This window comes from Protopterus annectens, chromosome 3.part0 (genome assembly GCF_019279795.1).
Source record: "Protopterus annectens isolate FY-2018-M chromosome 3.part0, PAN1.0, whole genome shotgun sequence".
In the NCBI taxonomy this organism is placed as follows: domain Eukaryota; kingdom Metazoa; phylum Chordata; order Ceratodontiformes; family Protopteridae; genus Protopterus; species Protopterus annectens.
The window spans coordinates 792,615,673-792,627,775 of record NC_056731.1 but is presented as its reverse complement, the minus strand read 5'-3'; the positions used below and the strand labels follow the sequence as shown (position 1 = coordinate 792,627,775).

At 40.2% G+C, this 12,103-nt stretch overlaps 1 protein-coding gene across 1 annotated transcript in view; it reads right to left on the bottom strand.

Annotated features, from left to right (window-relative positions):
• The window catches only part of LPCAT1 (lysophosphatidylcholine acyltransferase 1), an 850,717-nt gene that overhangs the window by 394,829 nt on the left and 443,785 nt on the right, over positions 1–12,103 (bottom strand). The window contains exon 3 of the mRNA XM_044065140.1: positions 3,471–3,685. Within this exon, the coding sequence (XP_043921075.1) occupies positions 3,471–3,685 (215 nt within the window). The remainder of the gene's footprint in view (positions 1–3,470; positions 3,686–12,103) is intronic.

Genomic DNA, 12,103 nt, shown 5'->3' with positions numbered 1-12,103 from the left:
CAACTGTATGCTGCTTCAACAATTGTAAAAGTTGTAGTGTTGTAGATAAATTCATCTTAAGATTCAAAATGGAAACAAATGCATCAATAAATATTATTAGTAAATAATAAATAAGTCACAAGCAGTTATAAACAAATAGTACCTAACAGTTTTATTTGGTTATTAAAAGGTTTTTGCATAAATGGTTTTCTCAAATTCCCAATTTAAATAACAATTTCCTTTCCAAAAGTTCACATATTTTAACCACTGTATTGAAGGGTTAATATTTTTATGTTTCCAACTGCATATACAAATGACTATTTAGAAACTCTTAACTTTAACAAAATATACTGTTGAAAATTTAAGGTTCAAATACAATGAAGATTCTGAGAATTGGTTAATTTTACAAATATTTAGACTTTGTGAACACAGAAGTAAATAAGATATTTAACCTAGATAAGAAATTGTTCCAATTATTGGAATTCTTAATAAATATCAATAATAATGCAATGAAAAATAAATCGCTCTTGTCACAAATTTATAACATTCTTAAATTAGATTTCACATATGTAGACAATTCCTATTGGAACTACTCCCCAAAAGTTAATAATGAAGATGTCTCTGAACAATGCAAGAAATGAATATTAAAATCTACAGATAAAATTACATCTTCATTATCTTGGAAAATTTTCAATTGGAAATTTTTGCACAGCGTTTTTGCCACTCCTAACAAAATTACAATTATGTATAAATCAAATACAATTAAATGCTGGAGATGTGATTCTGAAATAACAGCTGATATGATGCATATGGTGTATGAATTTGTGGTCATCTCCCCTTTTTGGAAAGAAATTAACAACTTTATTCAAGCTCTATGGTCAGATACAAGTAATATTTCTAAATCTTTAGTTTTATTTAATGCTCCAATTCCTGAGACAATTCCAAAAACCCAGTCTAGTCTTCCTAAAGCCAGAAAAGTATTTACTAAAAATTAGAAAAGTAAAGTTACTGCCCTTTAGTGTTGAAATGATTAGTATGGCAAAAATAGTTTATAGTAGTGAATTGCATACTACAAAGAAGGGAAGTTCTAATATTACACAAACATATAAATCTTGGCTTAAACTTAAAGATCTTCTTGAAAAATATTAATTGTTGTTGATATATAACTTTGATGTATTGATTATCTGTGGACCCATGTAACCAGTTATTTGTATTATGACAGATTTGTTTATTTACTCTTTTAAAACCAAATAAAAAAAAAACTCAGTTAAAAACACAACTTAAGAAAAATTATATGGCTGTATACAACAGACAACTACAATTACCACACCAACTGACATGAGTATGTACACTACAAACCACCCCACTCACAAAAAGCTTGAAAAAACAAGGATAAGTGAAATGTGTGGTGAATGGAGTCATGTGAAACATGAAATATCCTGTACCGCAACATTAACCAACTTGATTTCATGACTTGGAATTTCATCTCACATCAAGCAACTTATTCTTTATTCTCAAGAACCATCTTATATTACACTGTATTTTTTTGGGAGGTGGGGGGACAAAAGGCATAAGGAGTTGTAGAATTTTGCAAAAAAACTATAACCCTTACTCTATAGTGGGGTGAACAAGTCTGAAGAACCATGGTTAAACAAATACAAACATATATCCATTAAATAAATGGACACATACAGATATACATAAAAAGTCTCACCAGCTAAGCTAACACTGAGTGAACGTGGCTGGTTAAAATGTCCATATAAATAGTAAATAGCAAGAGAATAGCCTTTATCTTTGTACTCCAATAGCTAGTGTACCCCTAAATGAAACAAATCCCTCTAAGCCAAAACAAGAAAAATAAAGATAACTGCTGCAGGAAGAGAAAGAAAAATAAAGGGCTCCTCTCTTCATAGTACAAAAGATAAGGCAACTGTCTCGCTTATATGCAATCAAACTTCCTTTTACTGTATGATGCTATCCAGGGGATTTTACCAACTCCCTTGAACTAAGCATCTGTCTCAGTCATAGCTTACAAAAAAAAAAAAAAAAAGAAAAGTGACAGACGGAAAAAAAAAGGAAGACAGACGTCTTCAAATACCATATAGGGGAGAGGATACAGCACTTTTTAATAGTGTTCACCTCAGTTAACAGCCTGATTCTGAACGCCACCATTTTTCACCAATTACTCTTACCAGTGTCCTACCTATGCCACTACATCCTCTTACATCAAAGATGGCAGCCTTTAAGGGTACCTGAGAAAGAAATGGAAGACCGTTTGAAAAACAAATCAAAGGATGCCATTTGTCTGAAAAGTATTTTTTCACATGAAGAAAAGTGCTGAAGGCCAAGTGCAGATTGCTTCACAGAAAGAGAGGCCCTGAAGGCCTAGTGCAGAAATAGCAGGAAGCTTCAAGAATGGATGGGAAACTCATAGCTCTAGAGAAGGGCAAAACCATGCAAGGCTGCTGGTGAACTGGGATCAAAAATACACCTAAGCAGGCTAGTTGACCAAACAGCTACCAACCCACCAGTCTGTGCTTCAGAGCTAGAGTTCTCACTATCCAGTTAAGAATGCCTTAAGAATCTACAAAGAAGAGGTAACAAAATAATACAGAAAAAGCTCAGAAGACGTACCCAAACAACTTTTTGTGTGTTGTATTAAATAAACTCAATGTTACAGCAAAAAGGGGACAGAATGACAAGATCAATAAGAAAATGATTTATCATCTGATCAGAGCAAGAAGATACACCTACATGCTTGAAATTTTTTACGGCTGCATTCAGTGCTTTTCCAGTCATGGTTTTGTAGAAGCACCATTTTTTTTAATTATTGTTGGCCAATTAACACTTTCTAGGGCATGATCGATGGTCATAATTAATTAAAGCCAAGATCTACAATGACCATAACGATTAATTCCAAGCTCTACAATTGTTTAGTGTGCTCTGTTACTGCAACATGCTAGCCATCCTGTGCCTTTTGCAAGACAGACAAGGCAATGCGAATAAAAATGCATGTTACTTGCTATTAATACTTTGCAGACTTTTTACGTTTTAAACCACCGATGTGCTTTTGACCCTGATTTGAAACACAACATTAATAGCTTCTGATATAAGATCACAAGACAAGGCAACCACAGTTAGAACCAGACTACAGATCTACTTTGTTTTAAAATTAGTCACTGAACAACAAACGCACGCTCACAAAACATTCATAGTATTTGAAAGGTACATCATCAGCTGCCTCCATGAAAGGAATGTTAAAGATGTGTGGGAACTACAAAACTGATTAGTTCGTTTATTTTTAAAAGGACTAGACAGTAAATACACATCATTTGTCTTAAGTTGACAAATAAATATGCCACAAAACACCTACTTCTGATGTTCATTACACTTCCACAAAAAAAACAAAACAGCTAGTTAAAACTTTAGATTGTGCAAGAAGACATTTAACAAATATACAACACCAGCATTTGTTTTAAAGATTCACTTACTTCCCCATATAGGAATGTCTTTGCTTTCAGTTTTCATCACTATCGAAGCCATGGTCATGGTTACTGGAATGGCATCAAAATATGACGAATGTGGTGCAATTGTTAAGATGGGGGCTTCTGCAGGCAAGGCTCTCTGCCCCTTCACAGTTATCCAGTGGAACCCTCCAGCAAACCACATTGTCCGCATTATGACCTTCAGCACAACATCAAAAATTCTAAAGAAAAAGCAAAAGGCAAGATGTTGGGAAACTCAAAATATCATCTGTAATGAAGGCTGCTTTCACAGAAATCAGTCAGTACTGCTTCATCAATATGCCTTGTGATCGACATGAAAACTGAAAATCACATCACTCTCTTCCAAATCCCCTTTAAGTATTTAAAAATATATCCCATGGTGAAGAGATTAGTAACTAATCCTAGAGAAGGTACTTTACCCATTTGTGACAGATGCAATACCCGTGAATAAACAAAGAAATCTTAATGGTGAGGTTTCAGGATCATTAATATTGGTGAGACTAACACAGTACAATGCCATGGCTGACTACACCCAAAAGTGAAAAATATCTTGCAGGGGCATTTAAGTCATAATGGTAGAGCATCTGCATTTTTTTTTATTTTTGCTATTTTTTTGTAGTGAGCCATGGAATCCTTACTGACCTCAGGATGCTGTCTCCAAAACTCCTACTAAACTCAGCATGTTGCTTCTTCTAATCTCCTTAACTTTCTTCCCTGAAGGGTGGAAAAATATCCACAGCTGACAAAATACAGACAACTTAATGGGCTTGTGTGTTTTTGCATACCCTCATCATGTATTTCAGCATCCTAGGATGCTATGCATTGTATTCCCCTACTAGCCCCTATCTAGGGAGCCCGAGTTAAACCCTGATTTTGACAGGCAGTCAATACTCCACAGACCTACTCACTCTTCCACTCCCAAGGATGGTGTTAGATAAGATACCATTTAAATGTACAAAAATATAGTGCATAAAGTCTAGAAATTCAGCCATATTAAAGCAGGTTAAATGCAGCATACAGTTTCAGTAAATGCACTTTCAATATGTGAAAACCTTCAGTCAAGAATACTGATAAGAACAGAATGTGCAGTATACGGAGTACAAACACATTTTGTTTGTATGGTACAAGGCTTGGGGATCAAGGCTGAAGAGGCATGTAGAGATTTGCAGAGTTTTGGTAATAGGAAATACTTGAGACACAATTACTTTAAAATTTGTTTGGACAGATATGCAGAAAGCATTTGCAGTACAGACACTCTAGTATGAGTGCAGAAGTCAGGTCACACATCTAGAATTCCAGAATATTAATGGTATTATTCAGGAGGAGGAAAGGAATATCAGCACTGTTATCCAGCATTCCAAAATATTACGGAATGTTTCAGTTTATCAGTGCTGTTATTGGCGACAGTATTTGGATCTTGTTGACATCTACCTCTACTGTACATATTAAAGCATTCTTAAGCAAACTACAGTTTTTGTAGACTTTATTGTTAAAGGTACAAGAAGACTTGTCCCATAAGGGAGATACTCACACCTGTTCTGGGTAATTACCAGATAAAGACATTTATTCCAGTCTCATTCCAGTTTATTCCAGTCATTCCAGTATCCTACAATCATATCACGTCTTAGGGGTGTTCATTCGCAACACTATATCAAAACATTACTCAGAAAAGTCTCAAAGGACTTCAGACTCTCCAAGATACCAGTGCAAAATACATTATCCAGTTAACAACAACATGCTTCACCATCTCCAAAGCAGATGACAGACTTCCAAGTTTCCAATGGGACGTCACACAGCCAAGGAACAAGAAAAGGTTTACAAAAGCCGCAAGAAGCCAGAACACTTTCTTAAAGCAACTTCAACTTCCTTATGTGAGTTACAATGCATTTTCTAGATAAATCAGACAGTAAATTTCAGAAAGGTTTAAATACATCAGTAAATGTAAATTGTATATAAATAAAGTACAGTTTTGTACCTACCATAAATGTAGATGTCCGATAGGTATGCATCTGCAGTCCTTACATATGGGTTATCCTGCCTCAGGCAGCCCTTCGGTCGGCCGGATTCCAAAGTCTGGGTCCAGCGTCGGCTGAAGTCGCCCTTTCCCCGACGTCAGAGCGCCTGGGGTATAAAAGTGTCAGCCCACGCCATCTTCCGCAGTTTTTCTTGCCCCAGATGCCAGGTGCCCTCTAAGGAAGGCTAAATTTGTAGAAATGCAAAATATTCCCAACATGCACAGTAATATAAAACAAATACACCATAATAGATAACCCCAGCTAGCTATAAGAGGGATAGGTACCCAAGAAATACCACAGAGGGGAAGGAGGGAGGGTAAACCTGACTGCAGATGCATACCTATCGGACATCGACATTTATGGTAGGTACAAAACTGTACTATGTCCTTCAAGGATGCATCTGCAGTCCTTACATATGGGTAGAATACCATAGCCAAGCTGGGGGTGGTAGGATCTAAGAAAATGATGGTGTAGCTAAAATGCCCTGCAGGACTGCCGTAGCAAAGCCTGCTCTGGATCTGGAATATAAGGGCAAATTGTAATGCTTGGAAAATGTATGCACAGAGCTCCATGTAGCAGCTTCTAAAATGTCCTTGGTAGCCACCCCTCTTAAAAAGGCTGTGGAGGTGGCTGTGGCTCTGGTGGAATGAGGTCTGATGTTAGCTGGCACAGTTTTTCCATGATAAGAGTAGCAGAATCGAATGCAATTTCCTATCCATTTTGAAATTGTCTGTTTGGAAATTGCTTTTCCTTGAATGCCTGCAGCATATGCTACCAACAGCTGGTCAGTTTTTCTGAAAGTCTTAGTTCTGTCCAAGTAGTAGCGTAACGGTCTGTGAATGTCCAGGGTATGCAGAAGTTTCTCTCCCTTGTTCTGTGGATTTGGAAAGAAGGTAGGCAGGTGAATAGCTTGGTTCAATGATACCCTGAATACCACCTTTGGCATGAATGAAGGATTGGTTCTCAAGGAGACTCTGTCCTGATGAAAAATAAGAAATGGTTGTACTGCCATGAGTGCCTGCAATTCAGATACTCTTCTTGCTGAGGTTATGGCCAGAAGGAAGGCAGTCTTCCAAGACAGGAACTGTAACTCTGAAGATGCTGCTGGTTCAAAGGGAGGTAGAGTCAACTTTTCCAACATGAAGTTAAGGTCCCATGTAGGCACTGGTGGTTTCTTGGAGGATTGATGTTTTTAATTCCTCTTAGAAACTGCCTTAGGAGAGGATGAGAGAAGACAGGTGGATCAGTATTGTATTCTGCTGAAATTGCTGAAGCATGAATTTTTATGGAAGAGTAAGAAAGGCCATTGTGGAGCATTTCTGCCAAGTATTCCAGGATATGTGCCATGCTCATCACTTTGGCATCTAGGCCCTTTGCGGTGCTCCAAGTGTGGAATCTTTTCCATTTTGCTGAATATGCCTTTCTCGTGGAAGGTCTGCGAGCTTCCATGATGATATCCTTCACTCTCTTGGACAGCTTTTCCTGTTGAGGAGTCAAGGTATTCTCCAGGCTGTCAGCTGCAGGGTTTTCAGGCTGGAGTGCAGAGTTTTGTAATTGTGCTGTGTCAGAAGGAGTGACCATTGTGGTAGAGGCCACGGTTTCGTGTGTGACAGGCTCTGTAACAGTGGGTACCAGTGCTGCCTTGGCCAGTCCGGGGCTATTAGAATTACTTTTGGCTGCTCTGTCCTGATTTTCAGTAAGATCTTGGTCATTAGTGGAAGTGGTGGAAATGCATACACTGTTAGAGTATTCCAGCTGAAAGAGAGGGCGTCCACTTTCCATGCTTGTGGGTGGTATGTCCTTGAACAGAATTTCTTCAGCTGATGATTGTGGTGGGAGGCAAAAAGATCTATGTCCGGCCTCCCCCATGATTGTGTTATCTGAAGGAAGATGTCTGGGTGCAGCATCCATTCGTGTGGATCTATGGTATTTCTGCTTAGGCTGTCCGCCAGTATATTGTCTTTTCCTGGCACAAACTGGGATTGCAGCTCTATATTGAGTTTTAGGGAAAGTTCCCATAGATTCATTGCTAGTCTGCAAAGAGGGTAGGAATGGGTACCTCCTTGCTTGTTTATGTACCACATAACTGTGGTATTGTCTGTCCTTATTAGCAGGTGGCCTTGATGTAGAAAGTGCTTGAAGGTCTCGATTGCATGTATCACTGCCAGCATTTCATTTGGTTTATGTGCATGCGCAATTCTTTCTGAGACCACAGTCCTTGGATGCATCTGTCCTCCATATGTGCTCCCCCATCCATGGTCTGAAGCATCCGAGGTAATGGTTTGGCTGGTTACTGGTTTGCTGAAAGGCAGACCCCTGTTTGACTGGCTTGCTTGGGCCCACCACAGGAATTCCTTTTGAAGGCATGGAATGAGTGGTATCAAAGCTTCTAGGCTGTGATTGTGCTGAGACCATAAACTCCTTAGGTACCATTGTAGTTCTCATATGCAGCCTTGCTTGTGGAATCAGAAGAATGCACGATGCCATGTAACCCAGGGCCTGCAGGATTTTCCTTGCAGTCATCTGAGTTTGTTTTGTCAGATTTTTGAAGTAATCCGGTAGTTGCCTTTGTTTTTCTTCTGTCAGAAAAGCCATTTGGGTGGTTGTATCTAGTTCCGCACCCAGAAAAGTTATTCTTTGGGATGGCACAAGTCTTGACTTGTGAATGTTGACTGTGTATCCCAAGGCCTGCAGTAGGCGGATGGCATAATTCAAATGTTTTTCCAAAGTTTGTTGGCTGTCTGCTTGTATAAGGCAGTCGTCCAGATACGGGTATATTTGAATCCCCTGAAGTCTGCAGTGTGCAATTACTGATGCCAGGCATTTCGAGAATACTCTGGGCGCAGTAGATAAGCCAAAGGGCAATGCTGAGAATTGATAATGCTCTGAACCTGCAAGAAATCTGAGGTGTCTTCTGCAACTTTGTCTGATAGGGACATGCAGGTATGCCTCCTTGAGGTCTAGAGTTACCAGCCAAGACCCCTTGCCCAGCATGGGAAGGAGTTGCTGTAGGGTCAGCATTTTGAATTTTGGCACAATGAGATAAGTATTCAGTGCGGACAAATCGAGAATAGGCCTCCATTGTTTTTCTTTTCTTGGAACAAGGAATAGTCTGGAATAAAATCCTTGGCCTTGTTCTGCGAGAGGAACCTTTTCTATAGCTTTCATCTGCAATAGGCTGGCAATTTGTTTTAAAGCCTCTGCCCTTTGATTTGGTGGCAGGTTTGGCATTCCTTTTCTTTTTGGTAATGTATGGAAATGGAAACTGTATCCTTTGTCTATTATTTGCAGTGTCCATTTGTCCCTTGTAATACTGTGCCAATTTCTTGAGAATAAAGACAACTTTCCGCCCAAAGGTGCTTCTAATTGAGCCCTGGTCGGCGGGGTCAAGGTGAAGTCATTGAGTCTGTCCTTGTGCAGCAGTTGTTGGTCCTGCACTACCTCTCTGGTTAGGAGGCTGCCATTGACGTCCTCTGTAGGAGCCTCTAGCTTGCCCTCTACCTCTGGCACGCCTGTTCTTGCCTCTTTGAAATCTCTCTTCTGGAAAGGACCAATTCTTAGAAGGCCAATTTCTGCTGAATCTTGGTGGTTGTACCTGGAGGAAATCTTTGACTTTTTGTACAGATTTAGCCTTTTCCTCAAATTTCTTTAAGACCTCCTGAGCAGTGGAGCCAAATAACTTTTGCTTTTCCAGTGGAGCATCCAGAAGCTTAGCCTTAACATGATCTGGCAGAGATTGTTCCTTCAGCCAAGCATGTCTACGTATGACTGCACCTGTCATTGCTGACCTACATGAAGCTTCCAATGCATCATAACCACACTGCAAGAAATGGTTGCTAACCTGTTGTGAGTTACGTACCAGATCCTGAAGTGACTTACGATCTAGGGGTTCAGGCGAAGACAGTTTTTTCTGCAATTCATCTAACAAATACTCTTGGTACTGTATTATATGAAATTGACAATTTAAAGCCCTCATAGACAGAGTGGAAGAAGTATACACTTTTTTACCCCATCTCTCTAAAGCCCTGGACTCCCTTTCAGAGGGGAGTGGATTTTTAGTAGTGGCAGCTGCAACCCCTTTAGGACCCTGGGAAATAGTTTCTGGGTCAGCAGAGTGGGCCTTGTAAAGGAAATGATGTGAGTCCGGGACCCTGTAGTACCCATCGGGTTTAACAGGAGCCAGAGGAAGGGTGTCTGGGGTAGTGCTAGACTCAAAATACACATCATCAATGACACTTAAAACAGGAGGAATAGCCAAAGGTCTATGCTGAGGTAAATGAAGAAAAGTCCTTAATCTCTTCCTGGAACTGGAGAATTCCTGGCCCTGCTATTGGAAATGCTCTCTCATGGAGTGAAGGGTCTCCCCAAAGGACAGCTCTTCAGGAGGGGAGGCAGAGGGAATAGATTCCTCTGCATCAGAATCCTCGTAGGCCGTGAAGGCCACCTCCTGGTAGTCTGATAGAGCAGAGCCATCAGAGGACTGAGGATCAGCGGACTCAACCCTGGGTCTTTTGTCTAGTGGGGGTTGAGAGCCCCTGTCTGGGTGAGGCTGAGAGCCCCTAATTAAGGAAATAAGGTCCTCAGCCAAACTTAGTATCTGTGAACCTGTAGTGGATCCCTGAGAAATAGTCTTGGGAGGCAGAGATTTTTGTTGCTTAGCAGCTTTAGCCCTAGTGAATGATTTAATGGACATGGATGCAGGGGGCCTGGCTGCTCCACGTGCTGGTGTAGTTTTGTCTAGGGGAATGGTGTCGGTAGTTTCCTGAACACCGGTTTCCGAGGGTAAATCCATAACCGACTCAGAAGAAGCCTCCGGGGCCGAGGCTGTCGGTTGTGCGGTTTCTACGGTCGGAAGTACCAAGGACTCGGTTTCAGCCGAGACCGAGACACTCGCGGTAGGCCTAGGTGTGGTTTCAGCCTAAACCACGGTCCGCGTGTGTCGGTCCTTGTCCTTCTGTTTTTTGGTTAAATGAGAATTCGGAGTCTCCGACGGCATTTTATAAGAGAAACTAGCCCAAAAAAATTCCTCTGCAAACTCCGACCGACGCCTAAGAGTGCGTCGATTAAAGGTGGCACAGGCAGTACAGGCCGAGACATCGTGGTCTGGGCCTAGGCAGGGGAGGCAGTAGGAATGGAAATCCTTATGAGGTATTTGTTTCCCACAAGTCAAGCAATTATTAACTTTAAGCGTTTGATCTGACAACGGCTGAGGCAAGAAAGAGTCCCCAATGGGGTACTTAGCTTTTTGAAGTCTTCCGTAGCTAAAGTTACAGGAGCTGGCCGACCGGCACTTGCGAACTGCTTCTGCTTCGGGCACCACGCGGCAAGAAAGACCGAGGAAGATGGCGTCGGCTGACACTTTTATACCCCAGGCGCTCTGACGTCGGGGAAAGGGGGACTTCAGCCGACGCCGGACCCAGACTTTGGAATCTGGCCGACCGAAGGACTGCCTGAGGCAGGACAACCCATATGTAAGGACTGCAGATGCATCCTTGAAGGACATCAGTACCTTCTACAGCAAAGACACCAGTAAAAGTGTGGTTTAAAGTTCAAAACTGGGTAAAGCATGAGCAGAGTGGATGAGAGTTGTTGACCACAACTGTTAGCTGAGATATGTAAGTATCCTGTTTTCTTTTTTTGATTATTTATACAGATTATTGTTTCTAAAAATTAATATATATAGCACTTTTATTGCCTGCTTTTTAGTCTTTGAGTGTATTTTATTGCTATTAAGTAATCTGCACAAGTAACTGATTTGTTTGCAGTTAAAAGCATTCTGTATCTTTACAAATCTTTATCTGTTTAAAAACTTTCATTTGTGGCTTTCTCTAGTGCTCACGGTCTGTAGGCTATTGTTTTTAGCTGAAGCCTTTCTTTAACTTGGCTAGATTGTGTTAATTGTCTGCTGGCTAGTGGGGGCTGGTTCTTTTGTGTTTTTGTAAAAAAAAAAAAAAAAAAAAAAGTTGTTGTTCTGGTATTTAAGCCCTAACTTTGATAGGGTTTCTGTCTATACACACTGAGCAGAGTGGATGAGAGTTGTTGACCACAACTGTTAGCTGAGATATATAAGTATCCTGTTTTTTTTTTTTTCGATTATTTATACAGATTATTGTTTCTAACAATTAATATATAGCACTTTTATTGCCTGCTTTTTAGTCTTTGAATGTATTTTATTTTTATTAAGTAATCTGCACAAGTAACTGATTTGTTTGCAGTTAAAAGCATTCTGTATCTTTACAAATCTTTATCTGTTTAAAAACTTTCATTTGTGGCTTTCTCTAGTGCTTACTGTCTGTAGGCTATTGTTTTTGTCCCCACCCCCCCCCCTCAGTTGGTGTCTTGCTGTTATACTTGGTGGCTTTGCAGTTGCCCGCCCCTACTGTAAATCTGATCTGTAACACTCCTCCCAGTCTAGTGTCATTAGCTCATTCTACCTAATACAGAGAGAACATTGGAGAAGGCCTTCTGTTTCTCCTTTTTCCCTTTCAAAAAAAAAAAATTTTTTTTTGCCTGAATCTCCTTGTGTTCTGACTGTGCTTCTCAAACATTTTGGAAACATAGAGTATATTTCAGAGCATTTATTACAACTGTAATTGCCTTAAT